Source organism: Motacilla alba, chromosome 6 (genome assembly GCF_015832195.1).
Source record: "Motacilla alba alba isolate MOTALB_02 chromosome 6, Motacilla_alba_V1.0_pri, whole genome shotgun sequence".
NCBI classification, from domain to species: Eukaryota; Metazoa; Chordata; class Aves; order Passeriformes; family Motacillidae; genus Motacilla; species Motacilla alba.
The window spans coordinates 22,496,421-22,520,514 of record NC_052021.1 but is presented as its reverse complement, the minus strand read 5'-3'; the positions used below and the strand labels follow the sequence as shown (position 1 = coordinate 22,520,514).

Sequence of the window (24,094 nt, the reverse complement as noted above, 5' to 3'; positions counted from 1 at the left end):
CAAGGTTATGGGTTGACATAAGGACAGGGAGAGATGACTTACCAGCTACCAACACTGGCAAAACAGACTCAGCTTGGAGAAGTCAGTTTAATTCATTGTCAACCAAATCAGGGATGGGTAATGAGACTCCTCACACTCTTGCCCTGCTCCAGTGTGGGTCCATCCAATGGGAGACAGTTCTCCAGGAACTTCTCCAACGTGAGTCCTTCCCACAGGCTGCAGTTCCTCACAAACTGCACCGATGTGGGTCCCTTCAGAGTGCAGTCCTTCAGGAACAGGCAGCTCCAGCATGGGTCCCTTCTGCAGGATCCTGCCAACAAGCCTGCTCCAGGGTGGGCTCCTCTCTCCATGGCACCACAGGTCATTCCAGCAATCTGCTCCACAGAGGGCTTCCCACGGGGTCACTTTTTGCCTTCTTAATTAAATTATCTCGGAAGCACTACCACCACCACTGATGGGCTCAGCCTTGGCCAGGAGTGGATCCACCCTGGAGCTGGCTGGCACTGGCTCCATGTGACACAGGGGAAGCTTCTGGCAGCTTCTCAGAGAAGCCACCCCTGCAGCCCCTCCACCAAACCCTTGCCACACAAACCCAGTACAACAACCAGCATGCACTCACTGAGCAACAGAGCAAAGTGATATGGGCTGTGGCATTTGATGCTAATGAGCAACAGCACTTAGCAGTTTGCAAGAGCCAAGGCTTGGCAGCATGCTCATCATTCAAGAAAGCTAAAACTGTATAAATCTCTTCCTGGAAAAAAATTAGATATGGAAACCAAAAAAGGACATAAACCCAAACAAATAAAACAAAACCATGAATGCCATCTAAAGGGCAGAACTGTATTTGGATTCAGAGACAAGCTGCATAATAATTAAATAAGAAAGGTGAAGAAAATTTAAACCTCTTTTTTTTTCCTTCCATATTTGTCTGTAAATTGAGATGATTCAAAACTTTGGACAAAATTCAAGATTTCAGTTCAGTTTTAAAACACAAGGTTTGGGGTAAAAGTGATAAACCTGCATGTTGAAAGCATCCAGCTATTTTAAAAAGCGAGGTGATATTTCGAAATAAGAACTGGCAAATATTGAAAAGTGTTTTGATTTCAGCTGTACACTGGAAAATGGTTACATCCAAATTCTTTCCAAGCAATCTCTAAAATAAACCCCCTGGCCCCAGCACAGAGTATTTCCTTGCACACTGCATGTAGACACAAAACAGATCTACCAAGGACTAATGGCTCACCTCCCTTTCCAGCAGGACTCCTCTTGCCACAGAGCAGGACTCCCATCTCAAGAACTATGGATCTCTAAGCCTTCAGACACAACACCCCTGCATTCAGAGGAGATGTGCAACTGCTCTGTACAAGTTGCTGCCAGGCTCCTGGCAGGAGGCCAGAGGTGCTGGTAGCAGGCCCAAGTTTGGGGTGTATTACAGGCTGGCATGCCTGTTTGCTGCTCAGTGTGTTCATTCTGCCTTAATAGAAGCCAATATATTTTCCCCGACCTTTACTCTCCACAGTTCTCAGAAAGCCTGAAAAATTAATATTCAGGCAACTTCTAAGTGTCATTCTGTATAGTGATGAACAGTTTCATTCTGCATAGTGATGAACAGGGAGTGCCAGCAGAGAAACAAAGAACCTCCTCCCTCAATGCAAGTGACACGGGAGAGCAGGAGTAAACAGAGTGCTTAGCAATGGCAAACCTGAGAGTTTGATTTGGTGCTCCAAAACACCTCTGTCATTACACAGCAGACAGAATTAGGGGATGGCATGAAAAGAGTGAAGACAGACTTGCAGCCCTTGCAGATTCTCTGCAGTTACATGCTGGGGCAGCTACTAAAAGCTCCAAAACAGATTGTCCTGGGCTTTTTTACACCCTCCCTCAGAGCAGCTCTTCATGACCCAGCAATAGATCTGCACCAAGTATTGACTGCTTTTCCTGTTTCCTTTAATGGTTTTTAACATATCATCAATCACACCATCACTTTTAAGTATTTTTAACCATTCCAGGAAAACTGCAGTCAGACAGCTGCTGAAGGTCGAGCTCTCTTCCAGCTCTGGCAGGAGCTGGGAGTCACAATTCACCGTGGCACAGCTCAGCAGTTTCCTTTCTCCTGGTGGTGGGCATCATTAACATTCAATTCCCACCCTATTTTTACACACAAAGAGTTGCTATGGGACTGCCAGTCGTGTTCCAGTTGCAGAGTATCTGGATACGTGGATACAGGGGGTCTCTTCTAGGTGCCACGCTTCAGACCCTGAAGCTGATAAACAAGGTCCTCTTGTGCCAAAGGCTGCTTTGACATCCTCAAGATCACAGTGCTCAAAAACACCAACACTTAAGCTTACTCTAAATGTATGCACTTTGAAAAACAGAGAGACTTTGCTGAAATAATCAGCATACTTCCGCTTCCTTGGGTTTGAGGACAATTCCTAGCATGATTTACTGCTCCTGTCCATTAATTCCAAGACTTAACATGGAAAACTGAGCAAAATTCATTCAGCAAAACCTTATTTTTTAAGGCCTCTCTGAAGCACTCTAGCTTTCTTTTGCTATTACAACTGAGTACAAAACTCTTTCCATTCTGAAACACAATGTGAAAAATCCCTTCTCCCCTAAAAAAACTGAAACATGTACTACTGAAAATTCAAATTACAGATGTAATAATCTCACTTGGAGGTTAAGCTAGTGAACAATTTCTCCACACTTCCTTGCAGCACAAGTACTTCATCCTGGGCCCTACTCTCTCAGCACAGCCATCATGGCAACTGCAAACTGCAAAAAAATGAAAAGCTTGTGGCCTACTGACATCTCTTTGAATCTTACCTGTCTTGTGGTCTTAAGAGAAAAAATGTCTCAAAATAATTCATTCTCAGGGTTGCCCTTCTGTTTAATTGCTCCATGGATTAATTTCAGTGTGTCTATAACTGATGTACTGGAGGAGAGATCTCTCATTGCAAAGATAAAAGCCGAAAGCACAAGAATCCAGAGTGAATTTGTTAAGTTTTAAATGCAAAATGATACCTTTGATCCAATCCATCCGATTCAAGACACTACAAGTGAGTAGATCAGCTTATCTGAACTTCTGCATACCACATTTTTCAACATTACCCTTACATCATTACTTTCATGTCAGAAGCTAGCTACAGCACCTTTCACCAAGGTATTCTATTCAGATAGGAACAGGAGGAGAAAACCTATTCTTCCAGTCATTGACTACAGTGATTAATTACCTATTAAGAAATGGTTATGCAATCTGCAGCTGCAATTTGGTTTCAGTGTCTAGCCTTACATTATTTTTCTGTTTTGGTATTTTATCTCATCAAAGATGCTTGAACACTTTAAAGAGCATACCACAGGTTTTGTTTTAAAGAGATTATGATACTGAAATCTTGAAAGCATTTTCATTAGTTTCTCATAACTGCAGCTTCTCTGTCCTTTCTCCAATTATTCAATATCCTTTTTTGAAAGAGACACCTGAAAAAATTGCAAAATATATACAATCATAAAATCACTTTCTGTCTCTTGTTAATATTTCTAGAATTAAATAAACCTCTTTAGTTGAATGTTTCACCAAAGACCTAGAGTAAAGCTGTATGTCAACACTTCTTGAAACACTGCTTTTCAAGATACAGTCCCTTTTTGCTAACACGCATTAATTTTTTCAAGAACTGCATTTCAAGAACTGCCTGATAGGTTAAAAAGCAATTCAGATCACAAGCTTCATCTACTTCATGATTTAACCTTCTGCCAGTCTTCCAGTAACTTGCAACATTCTTAAGAAATTCTTACGTCCCTTCTGATCACTGAAAAATTTATGTAGCACTGTTTTCATGCCTATCACCTAAGAAAGGCACCCTCCTTGTTTCTAGAGATGCTCCACAAGTGCTTTGTCACATCATTCACTCTTGGCATCTCCAGCATTGTCACTGATGCCCACTACTAGCTCCAAAAGAAACACTGAGTTCCACGCGTCCCTAGAACCTCAGGAATCCCCGCTCTAATACTGACACACAAAGGCTCTTCAATACTACTTCTCTCTACTGTCAGGAGCTTTCCAGTTGAGCAGGTGAGCTACAATTGTCTGCAAATAATACTTGGGGCACCAACATCAAGCCAAGTCGCACCAGCAGCAATCTCAAGGAGTTCTGAAGTCTCGCCCTGCACTGACATTCAAGAGCTCTCCAAGTCCCTCTAGGCACCTGGAGCTCCTTCAGCAATCAATGCTGACATATGACCCCAAAACCCTAAGAACTCTTTGCCAATGGAAAACTGTTTGTGTGGTTTGTCTGCTTTAGCCAAGGCCAAGTGCTTGCTGATAAACAATTTGAGGCAGAATTAGTGAGTTCTGGACTCGTCCCATCGCTGTTGTCTGCAATGTCCTCTTTGATCACATCAGCAGTTTTGGGGCCATCAAGAGCAGAAAAGTGACAGGAAGACAAGTCTCAGCTCTGACAATGGGGTGCATCCATGTTTCCTCTCAATTAACAATGCTAATAGCACCAGGACACATTCTTCATCTTGCAAATGTAGTAACTGCCAGGGAAACATTTATTAGAATCAATTACTGAGCATACATTCTCTGTCCTCTACAGGAACCACTGCACATCAGCTGATCTCTCCAATGCAGAGAGGTCAAGATGCCATGCCTACAGATCACTCTGAAGAAAAATGAGCCTTGATGTGATGGATAGTGATGGATATTCCTAACTGAACAATCTAAGAAATACCACATCCCTTACCTTTTTGCTTTCTTTACACATAATTGAATAGAAGAAAAATCCAATTAAATTTCAAAAAAGAGGTCACCTTTAAAACTCCCATATGCTTTCTACAAGACTGCCAAGGAGTTCTCATACACATCTGGACCTAGTCCAACCTGAAATATATTTTGGTGCCCTAAAGCCCATGGAATTTCAAAAGGACAAAATATTCATCAATGTCCCCTATGTACTAAAATGCATTCTGCAATGTTGCTGGCACAAAGTGGCTGTTTGCTACGAGTGGGCAAAATGATTTATTTAGTATATATACATATAGCTTCTGAAGCACTGCAGTCCTGGTGACAAAGAGGCATACAAATGTTAGGATTATGCAAATAAATCACAGGCGCAGGACTGGACTTGACTATACTTCCACTGTGTGTGTACATATATAATCTACAAATAGTTTCAGCTGAAGTTTTGTAATATTTTAACATTAAAACTCTTGTTTTCATTAAAGTTGATTACTGCTTTCAAATACCTATCTTCCTGCCCCTGTGTATTGACTAACACATTAAGCTAGAATAAGACAATACACTTTTTGCTTCACAGCTATTGAGAAACTCCTAACCATGATTAGATTAGCTCTATTCAACCCAGACCAAAATTATTTCTGGGATGTTCCCACAGCACATTTCATCTAGTACATCTGCATTATTTATGGCATTTACACAAGGTGAATTGAAGGCTTTTATAAACTAAGACACAAATCAATACAAGCTCTTAGCAGATGGGGCCTTCGTGGGGTTCCACAGCAGCATTGTTCCACATCAAGCGAACTCTTTCAACTGAATAACTGGTAACACAGAAGAAAAGGTTTAGAAAGTCAGGAATTAGAGACACCCTCAGTACCCAGCCTTTCCAGGAGAACTGTACCTGCATCATTTAGAGCCTAAACAGTCAGGACTAGGTTTGCATGCAGTAGGCAACTTGAACTGCTTCACAACATCAGCCCACAACCATCACAACAGCTCTGTTCCATCTGCTTCCCCAAGCAAAGATAAAAACGCTGTAACACAGATGGCTTTCCCTGTAAGAGGTACCATGGACCGGGGAGAAATGGATGGGAAGCAAATTCAGCCTGGCACTCAGTCAGGCCAGCACTGTGCTCCAAAGGAGACCCTTCTGAGCCTCCACTGTGTTGGTGCTGCTTGTAGGGAGCACGGGCAGGGATGGAAAGCTGGCTGGTGAGACCAGCTGGAGCCACAAGGTCTCAGCTCCTCAGCAAAGGAAAAATCCTCCCCACCTCCATACACAGCTAGTCTGGGGACAACGTGAGGATATGTGGCTTCACCTGCTTTCAGATAACGCTCCTTTAATTCACCTTGGCTGGTTTTCATAGATAAATGCTCATCACAAAGAACAGATCATTATTTGAGGCACTTACAGCAGAGATAAGATTACCCTGATCCCTTTCTTTTCCGAACTCCTCTAACTTGTGCACTGAGAATTCACTCTAGTTGTTTTTTTTTTTCCTTTGGATTAAGAGAAATCGAAAGTTGTCTTCAGAGATGTCAGCAAAAGAACCTTTTATACATCTATTTATAGAGCAGTGCATTGGGATCTACAGTAGCCAGAAGGAAAAAGGAATGAATGATAAATTATCCAACACGAACTTCCTTTAGAACAGTAACCTGCAACAGAAAAAACCTGATTATATTCCTGCTCAATTCCTTGCTCCACAGATGCAGTAAAAGGATCTGTCCCCTTAAGCAAATTAAAAAAACACAGGGCCTTTAACTTTTAATTTTTTTATCAAAGAAGTCTCAAAAGGCTCCATCAACTCAGCTTTTTTTAGCTGACAAACAAGAGGCTAATATGAAATTAGAAGACTTTCATATTTGGGTTAGGGCTAGCAAGGAAGAAAAAAAAAGACAAAAAATCCTGTTAGCCTTAATTAAAATCATGTCTTGCTCAGCTGGCACGGGTTTTACTTTCATGAGGTTTATAAGTACATGATCCTGACAGCTCTCCATGAGCTCTTTCTGGAGAAAAAAGGAACAGTGACAATGACTGAAATCCTTAAGTAAAACCATGAGGGAAGAAAAATCTTCCATGGTTATTCATTCTACTCTTGTCTTCACCAATGCTCTAGAAAATCTTGCACTTCTCTGCCATTCCCACAAAAGACCAAAAGGCTGCCAAACAGGAGATCAGCTCATGTCCTTCCTTTGACATCCCTCTTCTAAATTACCATAGACCAATTTCCTGTGCACACACAAGTAACAGCAGCAAGCCACAGAGAGGCCTGGAGGCCTCCTCTTCTGCACACAAGGAGAGTGGGGGTCAAAGTGGAGGTAGGAGACTCCTTCACCTAACAATAAACCCTTACAGAGCCCTGACATGGGAATTCAGCCTGCTCAACTTGCAATCAGACAGACTGAACACACCATGGATATGACCAGATGTGTGACTGAAAGCAAACTGCAATGCCTCCATCCTGAGAGCAGTGAGAGGCTGACATGTTGATTTACCCTTGGCTAAAGACTTTGAAACAAGTAACCTGTTCCTGAGAAAATGCTGACAGATAAAATGTATGCAAACATTTAAAATTGCCATACTTAGGTAGCAAAGGCCTCTGTGTCTCTACTTCAAAACTGTCTTGAATTTGGAGCTCAGGTAACAGTATAAAAGCAGCCAAAACCAAAATCATACTGCCCCAAAAAGAACCCTTACTTCCAGCCAAATACACTTCAAGATAATACATGAAGCAGAGGTGACATCTGTATGATCCAGCAACCCCTGATTAAATTCTGTTCCATTAATTTGTATAATCATTGCTTTGAATTCACATAACTCTTGAGACACCTCACAGCTGAACTAAGCATAGCATGAAGCAGTATCTCTTTGGTTCAAGCTTATCTGATCTTCTGATGCACTCTCTTCTTACAGGTCCCCTTCACCTTCTCTCTGACATTTGGTAATTTTTACTGACTCTTGTATATATTCTCTGCCATCTCTTCCAGTCTGAAGACTTGTCAGGTATATAAATGCTCTTCATAACACATCTGGTTCCATGCCTTCAGTCATTCTTGATGCCCCTTTCTGAAACTTTCCTAGTCCTCCTATTCCTTTTTTAATTTTCTAAGCTCTGTATAGATGGGAAATGAAAGACTAGGTTAATAAATACAAAAATTTGCCTTGCCTTTGGGAATCAATTCTAATAGAAGATAACACACTATTTTCTGAGGGAGAAGGGTTAAACTGAGAAGCAAAATTTTTTAAAAAGTTATTACAGCTGAGTAGGAGAGAAGCTCCATTATAGACCAAGAGATCTGAATGATCTTAAACACCACAACAGTTTAATTGATGTATATTACATATTTTAGCTAGAGTGGTGTAGCAGAATAAACATAAAAAAATTAAAAATAAAGAAAACTGATAATTTTTCAACAGAACCTCTGTAATGCTACAGTGCTTCTGTGTGAACATTCAGTTATGCACAAATCTCAGTCTTGGCACTGCAAAAGAATAGGGGGTTATTTTGTGTGTGCATCTGGGGGGTAGCTGCACATGTAGTCAGGTCCCTGACTGAGGAAGGGAGCATGAGCTAATATCCTAAAGGCTGGGAGATGCCTGGTAATGAAAATTTAAGTTCATTTTTTCTTAAATTTTCTTTAATTTTTTTTACTGCTGGTGTCCTTCAGTAACTGTAGGCTGTCACCACAATTCTAGTGCTGTTCAACTTCTTGTGTTTCCATTTTTCAGGTTTTCAGGAAAAAATATGTCTTGGTAATGGTCCCTGAGTACAGAAGTCCTCCAAGAACAAGGAAAGCATACGTGATCCTTCCCTCCAAATCTGCTCTGAAACATCAACAGCACAGAATACTGAACTGCTGTAGTATTGATTTTCCATCTGAGACAAAAAGCAAACATCCTGGCCACTCAGTGAGCTTTACACTTCTCAACAAGAGCAGAAAGCTTAGTTTATCTGGATAAATTCCTGTTTGTGTAGCAACCCTGGAAATTTGCCTCTACAGCTTCAGTTCAGACTTTTCTCATTCCTCATCCTAGACTGTCACATAATGAATCTGTGCAACATTAGAACCATTTCTGTGTTTCAGCAGAACACCAAAGAAAACAGAAACATCTCAGGATATATCCTCTACAGAGTGTGATACTTCTATAAAGGAACCCAGAATACTTCTGTCAAGAGGGCAGTGTGATTACAGAATGGTAGTCAAAAGAAAAATATAGACAACTTTCCTGAGGCTAGGAAAAAGCATGCTGTGCTAAACAATTTAATAATTAAATTGAAGAAGAAAATACCACTGTAATTAACATACAAAGAACCAGCATAGCCTAGCTAATCTCATCATGAAGAGATGGAATAAAGTAGCATGCATTTTATGGAGCAATTTAATCTGGCAAGCAATTAATCGTAAGAGCACTAAGTCAAACGAACAGATTTCCCTTTAAGGAGATCACATTCATCATCTGTAATGTATTCTAAACTGCAATTTGTTAGCCAGCCCCTGAATTTTACTGAAGACAGTTACTGTCTTCCTTCAGGGGAAAAGTGATCCCTGACTGACAGGAGGGAGTGGCATCAGTCCTTTGGAAGTGGCTACCCTGTTACCACTAACAAGTTCTCAATCACTGATGCAGGAAGCAATAACCTACATACAGTGTAAGAGTAGGTATGAGTTTTTAGAGCCTTATACTGTAGAAAACCCTGCAATGGTATCTGTCACACTGTATGAATCACGACTTAAGCCGTGGACCAACATGATCCGATCCATCTCCAACACCCTGGAGCTGGTAACATTACTGATGGGGGAGGGGAAATTAAAAAAAGAAGTCAAAACCACCAAAAATCCCCACCTTCCTTGCTCTCTGAGAATCTCTGCAGACATCTTTCACCTGGGCTCCTCCTGGTGCGAATATAAGGCTCTGGCTCTCCCCAGTCTCTCGTGTTCTCAGCTTCAAAATAATCCTTCCTTGTTTAGGTTGCATCATTCTAACTGATTACAGGAGTGCCCCAGCCTTTCAGTGCTTTTAATTTTAGAAAACCTTTCATTTCCAACTTTTATTTATTCATGATACTCCCTCCCTATCCATTTGTTCCCATTACAAACAACCCTTCAGCTTCAGAAGCTGTTCTACATCTCTTTTGTTTTCCACTACATTAGCAATATCCACTAGTTTTCTCTTTGCTGGATTGGGTAAAGCATGAGCCAAGAGTCCTTCAGAGGGAAATCATGATTCCTGTCCCCATACAAGTTTATCTTTCTATAAGATGAATTTGAAAGCCTCCTCTCTTCCTAGGAAAGGAAAATACTTAACAGAAAGTCTATCTTCCTGTGTAGATGGCATTATTTTTCTTCTGCCTGAGTGATCATGGAGATTAGCAGGCTGAAAGCAATCAAAGCTCACATCCTTTAAGTGCCCTTGGCCCAAGCTGATTCATCTCCAAACACAGCAAATAGTTTAAAAATAAAAAAGTATGAGCAGAGAAAAGGGCCCTAAGAGCCCCTCAGTACAGTTATGTCTTATCAGGGACCACTAAACTTTACTGAAACATATGTGATAACATTTCATCCAGAAAGCACACAAAATTCACTCAAATGAGGCTACTGGTCATGTGTGAACAAAAGCTTGCAAGAGACATACAACTTCTGCCAATGCCTTCCTGCCCCACTGTCACTACAAATCAATTCAAAGGACAAATTTCTTCACAGTAATGACAGCATGAGACCTATGGCTGGCTGCTTTCAGTCCTCTTCCAGCTTAATTTCCCTTATGCTCCACTCAGACTGAAGGCATGAATATAAAGCAGCCCCATGACAAATCAAAGTTAAATATGTAGTCCTGGAGATAGAGTACAATTTAAAAAAATAAGAAAAAACCCCCAAGCTATGCTCTTGACCAAGTTCAGTTAGTATCATCTCATTCCAGAAACAGTTAATACAAAGCTTATATTAAACTGATTATAAGAAAACACTGCTTTACTCCACTGTCAAAAAAAAGCATGGGGGAAAAAACTTATTAAACCAAAATTAATCAAAACAAAGATTTTTGTACTCCCAGAGGGGAAAAAGAAAACTCCACACTGCAAAAAGATGTCTAAAGTAGAGGAAAACTCCTGATGGCTAAGCCTTTAAACCCCTCTGACCTGAACCCAAGTGCATGGAATTGCTCCCTGATGCCTTCCTGCTATATAACATCACACTTAGACCAACACCACATTAAAATGACAGCAAGGGCAGGCACAATTCATTTAACAATTAATCCACCCTAGCTATCATTTTCACTTGTCATTAGCTGCCCCTTAAATGCCCTCAATCCCATATAAGCACAGCCTCTTCCTTTAAAGGCACACAGACAGGGGAATGTGCCATTATGGGCATTATTCAAAGCACAGCATTAATCACAGAGAACAGTTTCTCCTCACAAATGACTGAGTTGTGTAGCTGGATCTCATTGGCAGGATCCAATTTAATGGTAAGAGCACAGACAGCAGACAATACTGGGCATCTGCAGCAACACATACAGCAAATTCTCTAGTTTTTACCCTTTAAAGACCTTTCAGGGAAAGAAAATAGATGCCAAGCACCTACTGATTTAAGTAAGTGCCTATACCCTACACATCTAGCAGACAGGTCCAGAGTTAACACACAGCATGAGACACTACATGAAACCAAGCCTTCTTGCTTCTTTCACCATTTGACCATGCAGTGAAGAGACTGCTCTCTCAAATCAAATGGGTTAGGTTAAAAAGGACCTTGGCAGGTTCCATGGTCCAACTTTGTACCCAGCACTGGGCCAGTTCACTCAGAGCTGTGTTCAGGCAAGGCATGAACGAGTCCCAAGGATGGAGATTGCACTGAGCTATCTGGTCCAGTATGGGATCACTCATTCTGAGAAGAGCCTCCTTTATTGCAATCTGACTAACTTCATTTCCCAGTCAAACCCCAGATCCCGGACACTCTTGTTTTGGGACTCTTCATTTCTGACGTTAGCTCATGCTAAGTGTAAAAGTCACCAAACAAGGAAGAAAAATAGGTGCTATGCAGCAAGAATTGAACAGTCTGCTCCCTCAGCAAGGCTCAACATATCACACGTGTGCTTAAAGCAACAAAGCCTCAAAGCAACCACAGCTCTCAAACCAAGGAATCAAGAACAATGTATGGCAGACCTATTGCTTTCTAAGTTTACAAGGAAATGTCTTGCCCCAGACAAGCTCATCTCAAACATCATAAAAAATTAATGTAAAGCTCAGATTTCAAAGCAAACAGTGTTGCAAAATTACAAGGAGGACAATAAATAATTAGAAAAAATTGTAAGTAAAAGCAATTGGCTTTCGTTCACTGCTTTGCTTAATGACCTCTCTGTAAAGTCTTTTCAGACACACCATGAAGGACATTATATGAAGTATATCATATTCACACCCCTCTGATAGCAGCAAGAGCTTCACATTAATTAACACGATACACAACTTCACAATCTTCCAGAAGAAGGATCCAGTTTAAAATTCCTCATCCGAAGTGTGTGCAATATCACGTTTGTTGAGAATAAAAGGCATTTATCCTGCCCTCGAAGCACTTACCAAACACAATTTGTATAGTGGAATGCAGTAATTTTTTTTTACTCAAAGCCATCACTGAAATTCAATGTTCTAAAGTTTGAAATCATCCTTCCCTTAGCCACAAAGTTTGCATTACTTCCCATCCCACACAGACTCAAAAACTTTCCATAATCCAACTAATGAGAAGAAAAATGTCACTGTAATTAACACACAAAGTGATGACCTAATTAATCACTAAAGCAGCAACATGAAAAACCTTTAGGCTTTCAAAGTTTTCTAGCAAAGTCAGGCAAAAGGATTGCCAGGGAGCTTTTAAGGTCACTCCACTTCTGGTCACCCTGAAAACAGGATGCTTCTGAGACCACGCTCTTGTATCCTATCAAACAGGACTCCACTGCAGTGAGATGCCTTCAGTGAGTCAGTGATCTCCTACTTCAGACTCCCAACCCAGGAACACCCAAGTTCCCACTTTTGGGGCTCACAGTACTATTGTCTCAAGCCCAGTGCTTAAGGCAAAGCTTGAGGCAATGACTAAGTTGATATTAACAGCAAGAACAGTTTGCAAAAGCCACCCTGGACTACACCAGCACAAGCAAGAGACCATGTGTTCAGACCCTGCAAAGCATCACATCTGTGACCACTGATGACTCGGGACATAACCACAATGAACACTTGGTAACATTTCATAGTTGAACAGGTCAATGCTGCTGAGAGACTGTCCTGTGGTCCCTAACACTGAGCTGTTTGTGCCTCCACCCTCTACAGGCTGACACAACCAGTCACATGTGTGTATCCAATGAAGGCTGGAGAGCAGAGCCACATTGAAACACATTGTTTCGTCCTTTTTTGTCCTGCCTACAGAGTGTCATCCTGAGTCAGGTCTCCAGTCTCCTCCTTTACATGCAGCTGAACGATGCAGGCTGCTCCCACAGAAGGCAGGAACCCTGTCAGTTTATACCTTCTCCAAGCGAGCAGAGCACAGGCTGAGGAAGCACACTTGGGGCAGTTCTGCCAGAGGAACATCCTTGAACTAAACCCTTATCAGGACGAGATATCAGAATCAGATACCCAACACAGATGAATTCTTCATGAGATTGCTGTTACCTTAACCTGGTAGGCTTTGATTGCTGAGAAGCAGCCAAGCACATGGGCATTTCTGACTGCTGAACCTTCAGTCAGCATCCCTTGAAACAGGCAACAGAAGTCTGACCTCAGAGCTAAGGGAGAAATTGCTACTGCTCAAGCATTATGCCATCACTTCCTTGCAGCTACAATTTTCTTCTAGCTGCAAGGGCTAGAAAAAATTTAAAGACTACACAGAGTAGGAATAAAAGGTTGCATTCTAGTATTCCCAAGCAGTCAATTTCATTCAGGCCACCAGAAACTCTGATGTATCTTAGAGCTTCTATCTGGACTCAGGGATATTAGGGCACATAGATCTCATATTTTGGAAGGGGGGGGTGCTGTGTGGAAATCACACTCACTCAAGTTCTATTTTTCCCCTCCCCTCCAATCAGCATCTTACTTTCTTGGGAGTTGCAAAGTCAGCCCCTTTGCAGCCTTGATTTATGTGAGTGATTGTGCACTGCCTTGTCTGAAAAAGTGTGGCACCAGGCAAAAAATTGGTTTTTGTTTTGCATGACAAATAGAGTAAGACAACCTACTGGTAGGGTAAGACAGCCTCTTCTACCTTCATGGCTAGAGTTCCTAAAAATACCCAACACTTTAACTTTAAAAGCTGGAATGAGTATTTTAAAGAACAAAGTCTTAGAAACAAGATGTCTTCCTCTCACAGTCCCCTGGGAACTGAGCTCCAGATTCTGGTGCAATCTGGAGTGCACCAGAAAAAAAACCAAACCAAAACCAAAACCAGACTGCAGTTCTGCAGTCATGCTAACAATGTATTATCATGGGTATCAGTTCAAGATAAGGCAGGTACTTCATTACCTTAATGAGCAGATGTACTTAATGAGTGGGTATTTTGTCAGTTTAGTCCTAAAGGAAGATTGGGAGAACAGAACAGGGCATTTACATTCCTAAAGCAAACCCAAATTTTAGGCCCCCCACTAGTATAAGATAATAAGAAATACATGTTAGTGGCTTTTGAAAAGCTTTTCTTTAAGTACACATCCCACAGCCCAGACTTTCAGAGGGAATAATAATTCTGGCTGCTGCTGTGAGCAACAGATTTCTTTTAAACAGAAAGAGCAAAACAGCATTATACTACATCACTTTTCAAGGGAAAAAGGTGTTATTTAAGCTCACAATTATTTTTACATTGTTTGGGTTATGAAGAAAGTTGCTTAATGTTCTTTCTCCACTGAAGCAAATCTTGAAAGCCAGATTTGAGACCAGCAGAGATCAGAGTCCCTTATATTTACCCAAAGAATAAAACCAGCATGGATGAAGTTTCGACAAGCTATAAACAGCTGTTTCAAACTGTGCTTCAATCATGTTCCAGTAGAGCCAGTTCTTGGGGCCAAAAGAATCTGGTTGCTTCCTGGCTGCAATAGAGCTACCAACAAAGACATTGACTGTAAGGTTGAAATCTATCAATTAGGAACTGAACTCATGCCAGCCACAGTACCAGAGAAATAATGAAGATTGTTCTCATAAACAGGAGGAAACAATACAACAATTCAGAGAGAGAAACAGCAGAGCTCTCAGGATTCTGAGCTTCAACAAAAAACCCAGCATGTCTACAAGTCTGCATCCTAGGTTTGCAGCACCTGCTTTAATGCATTACTGAGCTCAGACATAACTTGCCTGTAGTCCAGCACTGGGATTCAAGACCAAAATATCTGCAAATTACTAGAAAAGTAACTTCTGACCAATAAATACTATACCCACTTCTGAAATAAAATAGAAGTACTCCCCATGCTGACATATACTCTCCACTACGTTGATGTTTCTACAGAGAAAGGTATTTGGCAAGCAAAACAAAAAACAATTTCTTGCCTGGTGCCACACTTCTTCAGACCAGGCTGTGCAGAGTGACTCCCATAAATCAAACAAGAGACCTCAATTGCACTGAGAAGTCTCTGACTTTTCTCCTCTACTGTTTTCCCAAAGCTTCACACCCCAAATTCATTGGCACAACAGCTGAAATTATGTGCCAACATCACACTTCCAAGGCTGCATACACAGCTTTCAAAAAAAATAAAAATTGCTAGCAGCTTAACGAACTCCACCTTGTAAGCCTACAATCTGCACCCATGAGTCCAGCTGAGATCTGCAGACAGCAATTCCCTACTCACAGAGCAGCTGCATTTGACAAAGAACAAATGAGATCTGGGTCCTAATACATTTGCAATGGAGGCAACATTTCTGACCAAACTGGTAAGTAGCCTACATATCTTGCCTAACTTAGCAAATCTTTCACATTTCAAGGAAAAAATGTTTCCAATAAATTGTCTAGGAGGACAAAAGCTCACAAGTGGGCAAACTGCATTGAGATGTTCACCTTACAAGGATCACATGAACTAGGAGTCCTGCTGAACTTCGGAAGAGGCTGCCAAGCAGTGCCTGCTCTGCAGAGGAGTTTCCTTTCCACCCAGCAAACAACCCTCCCTTGTACACAGGGCTCACCTCCACAGCAAACCCTAGGGAGCAGCTGAAGCACAGAAGTGGATCCTGCTCCCAGTCCCCTCTTGAAGGCCAGCCTGTGACCTTTGAGACACAAGGAAAGAAGATGAAAGCTGCTGATACAATTGCAGACCTTGGAAAAAAGCTACGAAAGTCAGTTAAGCGAGGCTACTGTCCTAGGAATAAATCACTGCAAGATGCTCCCCACCCCAATCCAAAAAGCCTTGTTTACTTTGAGGATGAAATTTTAGTGATCTCTGCAGAATGGCATCCAAATGCACTGAAGAAAGCAAGCCATGGCTATGGCATCTCAGACAGAAGCATTCTTTGCCACACAAACATCTTTGCTTAAAATCAGCATCAGCTCCAGAAACTCTAAGTCACCACAGAAAGAAGTTAGCAACAAAGAAATCAATCATTTTGAAAACCTACTGAAAACAGAAGTTCATTAAAGAGAAAACAGGCTTGATGTTGTCAGAGTCCCTTCATGACTGAAATGGAAGTAACTGGCAGAAAGCAGGAAGGTGACCTGGGATGTACCATGCTGCTGTGTTTGTGGAAATGGTCCATACAACGCCACTCAACCAACAGATTTGCTCTCTGGACTTGGGCCAGTGGCAGAGACAACATTTAATTAAGCTACTGCACAAATGAGAAAGAATGAAAGAAAATTGTAGCAGAATGAAATTGGCTGTGGCTCTATAAAAGAAACACACCAAGATGAATCAGCTAGTAAATAAAGAGCAACAACTGAAAACTAACAGTCCTGCCTTGAAAAGAAATCAGATCATGTACAAGAAACGAAGCACTGAAGAAGTTATACAACTAGATGAAGGCCTTAAATACTAATAAAAATCACTGAAACATGGGTTAGACTGCTGTGAAAAGATGAAACATTGCAACCCAAGATAGGAATGCTTCTTTCCTTCTTTTTTGATTCTTCTGTTAATATATTGCTGGCCATAAGGTCTTTCCCTTTCAATCTGCCTGCTTCCCCTGTTCAGGTGCCAGCTAATGCCAGAACCTGTTCACATCAAGATCTGCAGCTCCTAGCCAAGGAACTTTCCCTACCACCATACTGCAAGGTGGAGTGAAAAACAAGCAGTGGTAGCAGGTGAACTCTGAGTAACCACTCTAACTCTGTTAAAACTACTGTGGCATTTCAGGAACTGTTCTGCTGTGCTGAAGTCCCTATGCAGCCAGAAAAGCATGCAACAAGAAACACATGAAATGACAAGAAGGGACTGCTAGTTTTGCTACTTCTGTGAGGAGTGACTGCAGATCACTAGAAAAGAACCAGAACAAAGCCAGAATCCTCACCTAAAATCTGTTTTCAGATTTTCAGCATCAGAATTTTTTCAGGCTACCATGCTACCACCTGAAAACTGCAATGAACTAATTCTTCAAATAGCTTGGATGTATACACTTCAGAAGTTTTCTTACGTCATTTTAGTAAGAATTTGATCCATAATCTTGTCAAGCTTGTGTTGTGATTTAAAAGTACTGATAAAATACATTGCTGAGTTTCTCTTTGGGCCTTGTTGCTTTTTTCTTATTAAAAAAATAATTGTTGACTGTCTTGTACTATCCTGTGATCTGAGTTCAGTCAGGCTGATCAGCAGTGACAGCATGTCAGAGGTCGTTACCATTAAACACACCTCAGTGAACAATTCAATGGAGCTGTTATTCCATCAGTGTAGTCCTCACAGGTGGTTTTAAGAATTGCAGGGAATGAACTCCAGATCACTGTGGGCTGTAACCTGCATGCCTGAGCACCCTCTGCTGCTCTGCACTGGCTGGCCCTGAGCAGCTCCACATGGTCCCACAGTCCCAGGGGACTCATCCAGTACAACCACACTGCTGGAAGAAGCAACTATAGCTTCTATAGCTCAGCATCTATAGCCAACCCTTGTGGTTCATCTGGGAGAAGCTGGAAACAAGGTTCTAGCTTGGCAGAATCTTGGTATTTTCAGCTTGAGAGATTATGGCTTTAATAAGCCCATTGCCAAAGGAAACATGTCCCTGTGTGTGTGTTTTATATGTAAATAAATATATATAATTTAGGTGTATATATGTGTCTATGTCTGTATATGTATTATATATGGATTTATATATACACAGACATCCATATCTGGAATCCACATTTATATAGGTGCATATACTTATAATGTCCATAAGACATCTGTATTTTAATAGATATGCACACAGATTTTCTTGACCATTTCTTTTCATAAACAGGCTTTAAGCTTGTTCTCCCATTTTCACTCTGATTCATATTGGCAAGAAATGTGTTTTTATGTCTATTAGTCTGTACAGAGAGGGAAGGAAGAAAGTGTATATGTATAGATATAAACACATATTTTGCACACAGTCTCAGCTGACTGTAATCCGTAGGTCACCACCTACACCACAAATACAGATGCATTTCTCTATCAGCAGGTTCACTTTCACATATCCTGCATAAAAGCCATCACAACATGACTAGGTCAGCAGCATTTTGGTCTTCTCTCCCCTTAAACAAATGCTAAATTCCTTTCAGTCTGGTGGAACAATCCTGAAGGTGCTAGGTGGACTGCCTGCAGTCACCCACTTTCTAACAAGTATCTGAATGGAGCCTTCTCCTCTCTCAAGGTTTTCAATAAGTGCAGTTCTGTGAGTGCTGGTAATTTATCAGGAGCTATAGCTTCAGGGCCAGGATGACAAGTGTCCTACAACAAACAAGCACAGTCCAGTTTGGCCTAACTAAAATTGCCAATGATCCTTCAGAATGCTCCTACATAGACTGGCATCAAGCATAATCATTTTATACACATGCAGGCAATGCTCTGAGTGCTCCTCCCAAATCCCCAGCCTCTCCTTTACAACCCCAAAAGCAGCCCTGGGAGAAGCAGCACCTTCCATTCAAGGAAAAAGCATCACACAGGGTGGCTCAAGTGGAACAAAAGTAGCTGCAAGATGGAAGAGTGAATGAAAGCACCCAAGCGAGGATTGCAGCCTATGCTACAACAGCACAGAAAACACTTAAAAAAATAATCCTACCACCCAGTTCCATGCTACAAACTTACTCTCTGCTTACTAAAAGTGTTTCAGTGAGAAAAATAAAAGTACTTTAAAAATTAGGAAGGGGTTGAATTTCAGACAAGGGAGAAATTGAAATTCAGCCTATTAATCATTGAGTTAATCTATTTATTCACCTTGGAAAAATCCTGTTCAGGAGAAAGTCTATTAAAAGAATACAGGGATTCAGCTGCCACCCTGCTCACTGAATAGTCAATCAGAAAATGCCCCTTTGAACCCTGCGTTAATAAATTCCCATTAAATGCAAACCTGCACAATGTTATCTTGAAGAGGCTCATTAGTTTAAAAAAAAAAACCTTGTCTCAAAATGTGTTTATTTCCTCATAGGTGAGAAGGTGAGTTTTCAAACCACCAACTGCTGCACCTTCCTATTTCAACCTCATCAGTGCTGCAGCTATATCTTGCAGTCTATCATATCTCAATTATTTATGAAAACCACAGAGACAAATCCATAGACAGAAATTATAATGACTATTATGAGATAGGACAGCAATCAGAATCACTCATTCCAGTTTGGTATGTAAGATTTTCAGACAGATAAGGATATTATTATTCTTTCTTCTTCAATTTTTCATTTTCTTTGGGTCAGACAGAAATTATGAATTATCTGTAGAAAGGAAAGAAGGCAGGAATAGCCTCCCTATCTCTTAATACTCAAAAAGAATATTCACGACTGCTTTTTTGACTGGAGTAAGGACAACGAAATTCAAATAATCAGCAACAACAAAACTCAGACTGTCTACTGGAGAATGTTTAGTCCAACTAAAAGGTGCTGTTCATACCATACTAGGACACACGAAGCAGGATCTCTCTGTGGCTGAGTTTGAAGAAGAACGTGTCAAAGATTCTCTAGGCATTACTCATCCTGTCTATTTAAGCAATTAATCAGCAGAGCTCATCAGTCCAGCACTGTGGGGTACAAGCAGGACTGTTTTGGTGTCTCCTCAATATGTACTCCTGTAACACAAATGCATTGCAGCCTTGAAACACTGTAAACAACTCACCCCTCCTCTCCCAGCAGAAATGCACATAAAATTGTACACTAGGATTTAAGACACATTTTAAAGCCCACTGTATGCATGCACAGGCAGATGCTTTTATATTTCTAAAACCCACTAAAAGCCCTAGGATAAGGAAATTGCAACGTTTATTTATTTTTAAATAGCTTATGTAGTGAGACCAAGATATAAACCAAAGCATGACTTTGCACTGCACAGTTACAGCAAAAAGCAGGTAATCACTGCTCATAAAAACTTTACAGAATGATGAAGCAAGGTGAGGAAAAAATCCAGTGTAGATTTCTCTAAATTCTATTCCTTCATGGTAAAAGCATCCAAATAAGACACAGTACACGAAGACCACTCTAAGGGAAAACGAAAGGGGCACAAACAAACAGGAAACCCAGACAATGGGGACTAAGCCAGGTTCTAGTCCCAGTCACCACTTTGAACCATCACACTGTCAAACATCTTCACAAAAGCACACTACCTTTGGACTTCTCTGGCTGCTCTGAAATCTATTCAGCTAAAGAACCCTTGAATATACCACCAGAAGAAAACAAACCTGAAGACACAGCTCTCCCTTCCTTTTTTTTTTTTTTTTTTTTTTGAGGGCAAGGAAATGGGATAAATCAAACAGACTAACTTCTCAGAATTCTAACCCCTCTAAAGGCCTTGAATCATCTGTAATTTAGACCTTTACTGATTTCAGGGAATGAAAAGCAGTCATTTATGAAATTTCACCATAGACGAGCAGTGGGGTGGAGCAGAGAAAGCTACCAGAAGTCCAGAAGAGAAACAGACTAGAGGCTCCACTGATTCCAGGCATCACCACCTTCTGAGCACGTCTGATACAGGCTGTCCTTGAAGGCGGATCCTGTTCATACCATAACAGGACACACAAAGTGGGGCTTTTGCCGGTTTTTTGGTTGTATCTTGTCTCAGCTGCATGCTGACCTTCACAAAAGCAGTTGCAAAGCCAACAGGAAATAAGCTCATGCAAAGCTTTGGTTCCACAAACCAGAGGTGAGCACAAACTCTCTGTGATCACTTGGTTTTTCTTCCTTCGAAGTGTAGGCTTCTCTGGCTGGTTACACAGAGCATTCCCAGAGCAGGCACTTTGTCACATTAAGTGACATTAGTCAACAGCCACCTGTTCTGCTTCACTCCAAGTGCACTATCCACCCACACATGCTCACTTACATCTGTTTAAAAAAACCCAAAAATAAGGATAGCAGCAAAGTAAGTCCAGAATCATATATGATGTTATCAAGCTTACAGACTTTTTAAGGGAACCTTTAAGGTGGTTTACAGACATGCAGATGTATGTATCTTGAAAAATGCCCTCAGGGAGTTTGTCCTACACAATGTCTTTTGTAGTGAGGAAAACAATGAGTACTAGCAATGCAACATTACTGAGCTACTTGGTGTTGCACAAACACCAAGTGTCTGGAGTGACTAGGGAAGCGATATACAGATTTTTGTTTCAGTATAAGTACTTTTATCTTTTATGGTTTGTTTATAAGCCAGAGCTAAGAAGTAAATTTGCCCTCTCAACATTCCTCCATTTTCCAATCAATCATATCCATGATCTTCTTGCCCAGTACCCAGCTTGGTCACTAGTAGCTGCTTTAGGTGCCAGAAAAATAAATTATTGCCATTGTGAAAGAATACATACCTAGATTAACACTCCTTAGCCTTACAAGTAAAGCATAACTTCTCCCCTTCTGCCCTTGAACAGGAAGTGGAGGTTTAAGAGAACATTGAAATGTCCTTAAATAATCACTTTTTAACACACAAAAATCTTGCAATGTTAAGAGGCCTCAAATCTGCTTATTACAGCAGGCTTACAGTTCCCTTCATAGCTTTGTGGAATTGCTATAGAACCACACAACAGAAATCCATTAGGCTCACAACTGCTCTGCCAGCACAGTATTATTCTCTACTGTATAACTTCTCCCAAGAATGAAATGAGGATTAAATCATAACAGTTTGTGCTATGCTTTGAAAGCACTCAGTCTACAGAAGAGCTGAGAGAATTATTAAGGGACAATCAAACCCTGGTGATCATTCCTTTATGTCCACGAGCCCTGTTTAGAGCAACAATTTAGCCCAACAAGTAGAACAAATTCAAAGCAAAATTCATTAAAACAAATGTGTAACTGTCATGATAAAAATGTAGTCACACAGGAAATGAGAAACTTTAAAAGAGCAATTAGCTTCTACTCCTTACCTAATATTGACTAATGCATGGGTCACCTTGCTTGCAGGCTCTTTCCATTGCCCAGCATTGGTAGACAGCCTTAGAACTGAAAGGAGAAGAGAGTTAACAGCGCTGGCACAGAACTGGCAATTTCATAATTCAAAACAGGAAAAAAAAAATCTGCTTTGGCAAGATAGCAGTCCAGGAACCACATCAAAACAAATGTCATACATTTGTGATACAGGGTAGAAGTTCCCTTCAAAGCCCATCTTAGAAACATAAGGAACATGGGAGGGGCGAGCAGAACAGAATAATGACTTGAGCCAGAGGGGATGAGAGAACCTGGGTGCTCCAAACTGCTTTCACTATCACATACACAGTTCATTTTCCCCAGAAACAGAGCAGCATCCCAAGCCTAGAATAGCTCTTATTCCACACACAGCTGTTCTCCTCCAGCTCCTAACCCAAGGTTCCATCTGAACTGAACGACATACTGCAGTTAAAACCCTCTCCAGCAATGAAGAATTCTTCATATGCCCATTTATCTGGAGCTGCAGAGAGGAATTACACACCAGTGTAAAGAAAAAACACTGCCTGTAGGAAAAAGGGTGGTGTTCTCCTGCACAGATGGTCTCTGACAGACTTCAGAGCAGATCTGAAAACATTCTGCAACAGGAAGAACTTCTAGGGAATCCAATTCTTTTTTGCCAGAGTACCAAAAATATTTATTTAGGTCAAAATATGTAGTGTTTTTATGGTGGCAGTTACTTGCACAACTCTTGGTAAGCATCAAAACAATAACAGATCCCGTAGCAGATGTTTTGATTAATTTCCATCTTGCCTGAACAAAGGGAATTTTCTATGAATTTGTACATACAGGGTTTTCTGGAGGTTAGACTCCACAAGAAAGGTTCACCCTCAATTTAGAAGTAAAGGAACAGCTCACCATGCAAATTTAGGATCATCCAGAAACATGGATTCTACAAGTGAATGCTTAAACACAGTGGCTGCATACTTATGCCTATAATTGAAGGACAGAAGCTTGCAGTCCGGCAGATCTGGATAAAGTTTAGTTTCAGAACAAGAGAAATAAAACCAAGTCAATTATATTCCACCTCCACTCCCAACACGGAAAGTTTCAACCACATTAACAGAAGAACTAAAGACTGAGTGGCTTTCTCATCTGTGCTAACAAATACCCCAAGGCTAGGGGACACAAGGGTCACTGTAGTCTCAGAGATGGGCTGACAAGCAAAGGGAAGCTATCAGGACACCTGGTAGCTTTCATTAGCTTGAGACAGTGCTACCTTCTCACCTTCTATTCTACCATTACATGCCATCTGCAGAAAAAAGTTGTCATCTCTGAGTAAAATTGTTTTGTCAAACAGTAGGCACTGTACTAGAATATCTGAAGTAATATATTCAATTCGGGCACCTGTAAGAGTAATTCAACGGGGTTTACTCTGCATAGGAGGATGGCAAACATTCATGTGATAAAATAAATTGTTTCAACAGTTCAGTTGTGCCTTTTGCAACCCAACTGAGGAAGTATTTGAATGCATTATTCTTCTATTCCACTTACCTTCAGCTTCTACAGGGGATGGGTTTGAAAAAAATACTGCCTAGTAAAAGCACCTCATCTTACTAGTTGCAACTCTACTCAGGGAGTAGAAAATGGATTAGCAAAAAATCATATGCACTCAGAGGGCACAAAAATGGCCAAGCAATCTCTTGTGTAATGGCAGAAAACTGTGGGAAATTTACACAAAAGGGCAGTTTGTTTCTGCTTGCAGTCACAGGGGGTAGTCAGCTACCTTCATTTAGGTGAGCATGTCTCTCCCCCATGTCAGAAGAGGGCTGTGGCCCAACTGTCTGCCCTTCAACTCTCCTCATATGCTTAAATTAATTCCCGTTGTTCGTTGGGTGATCATGCTGAGAA

General features: G+C 41.0%; 1 protein-coding gene across 3 annotated transcripts in view; it reads right to left on the bottom strand.

Annotated features, from left to right (window-relative positions):
- ARMH3 (armadillo like helical domain containing 3) overlaps positions 1-24,094 on the bottom strand; it is a 123,704-nt gene that overhangs the window by 46,275 nt on the left and 53,335 nt on the right. For 2 of the 3 annotated variants that reach the window (XM_038141737.1, XM_038141738.1), the window contains exon 23: positions 22,186-22,261. In XM_038141737.1, coding sequence (XP_037997665.1) covers positions 22,186-22,261 — 76 coding nt within the window. The other variant, XM_038141739.1, reaches the window with a different exon arrangement.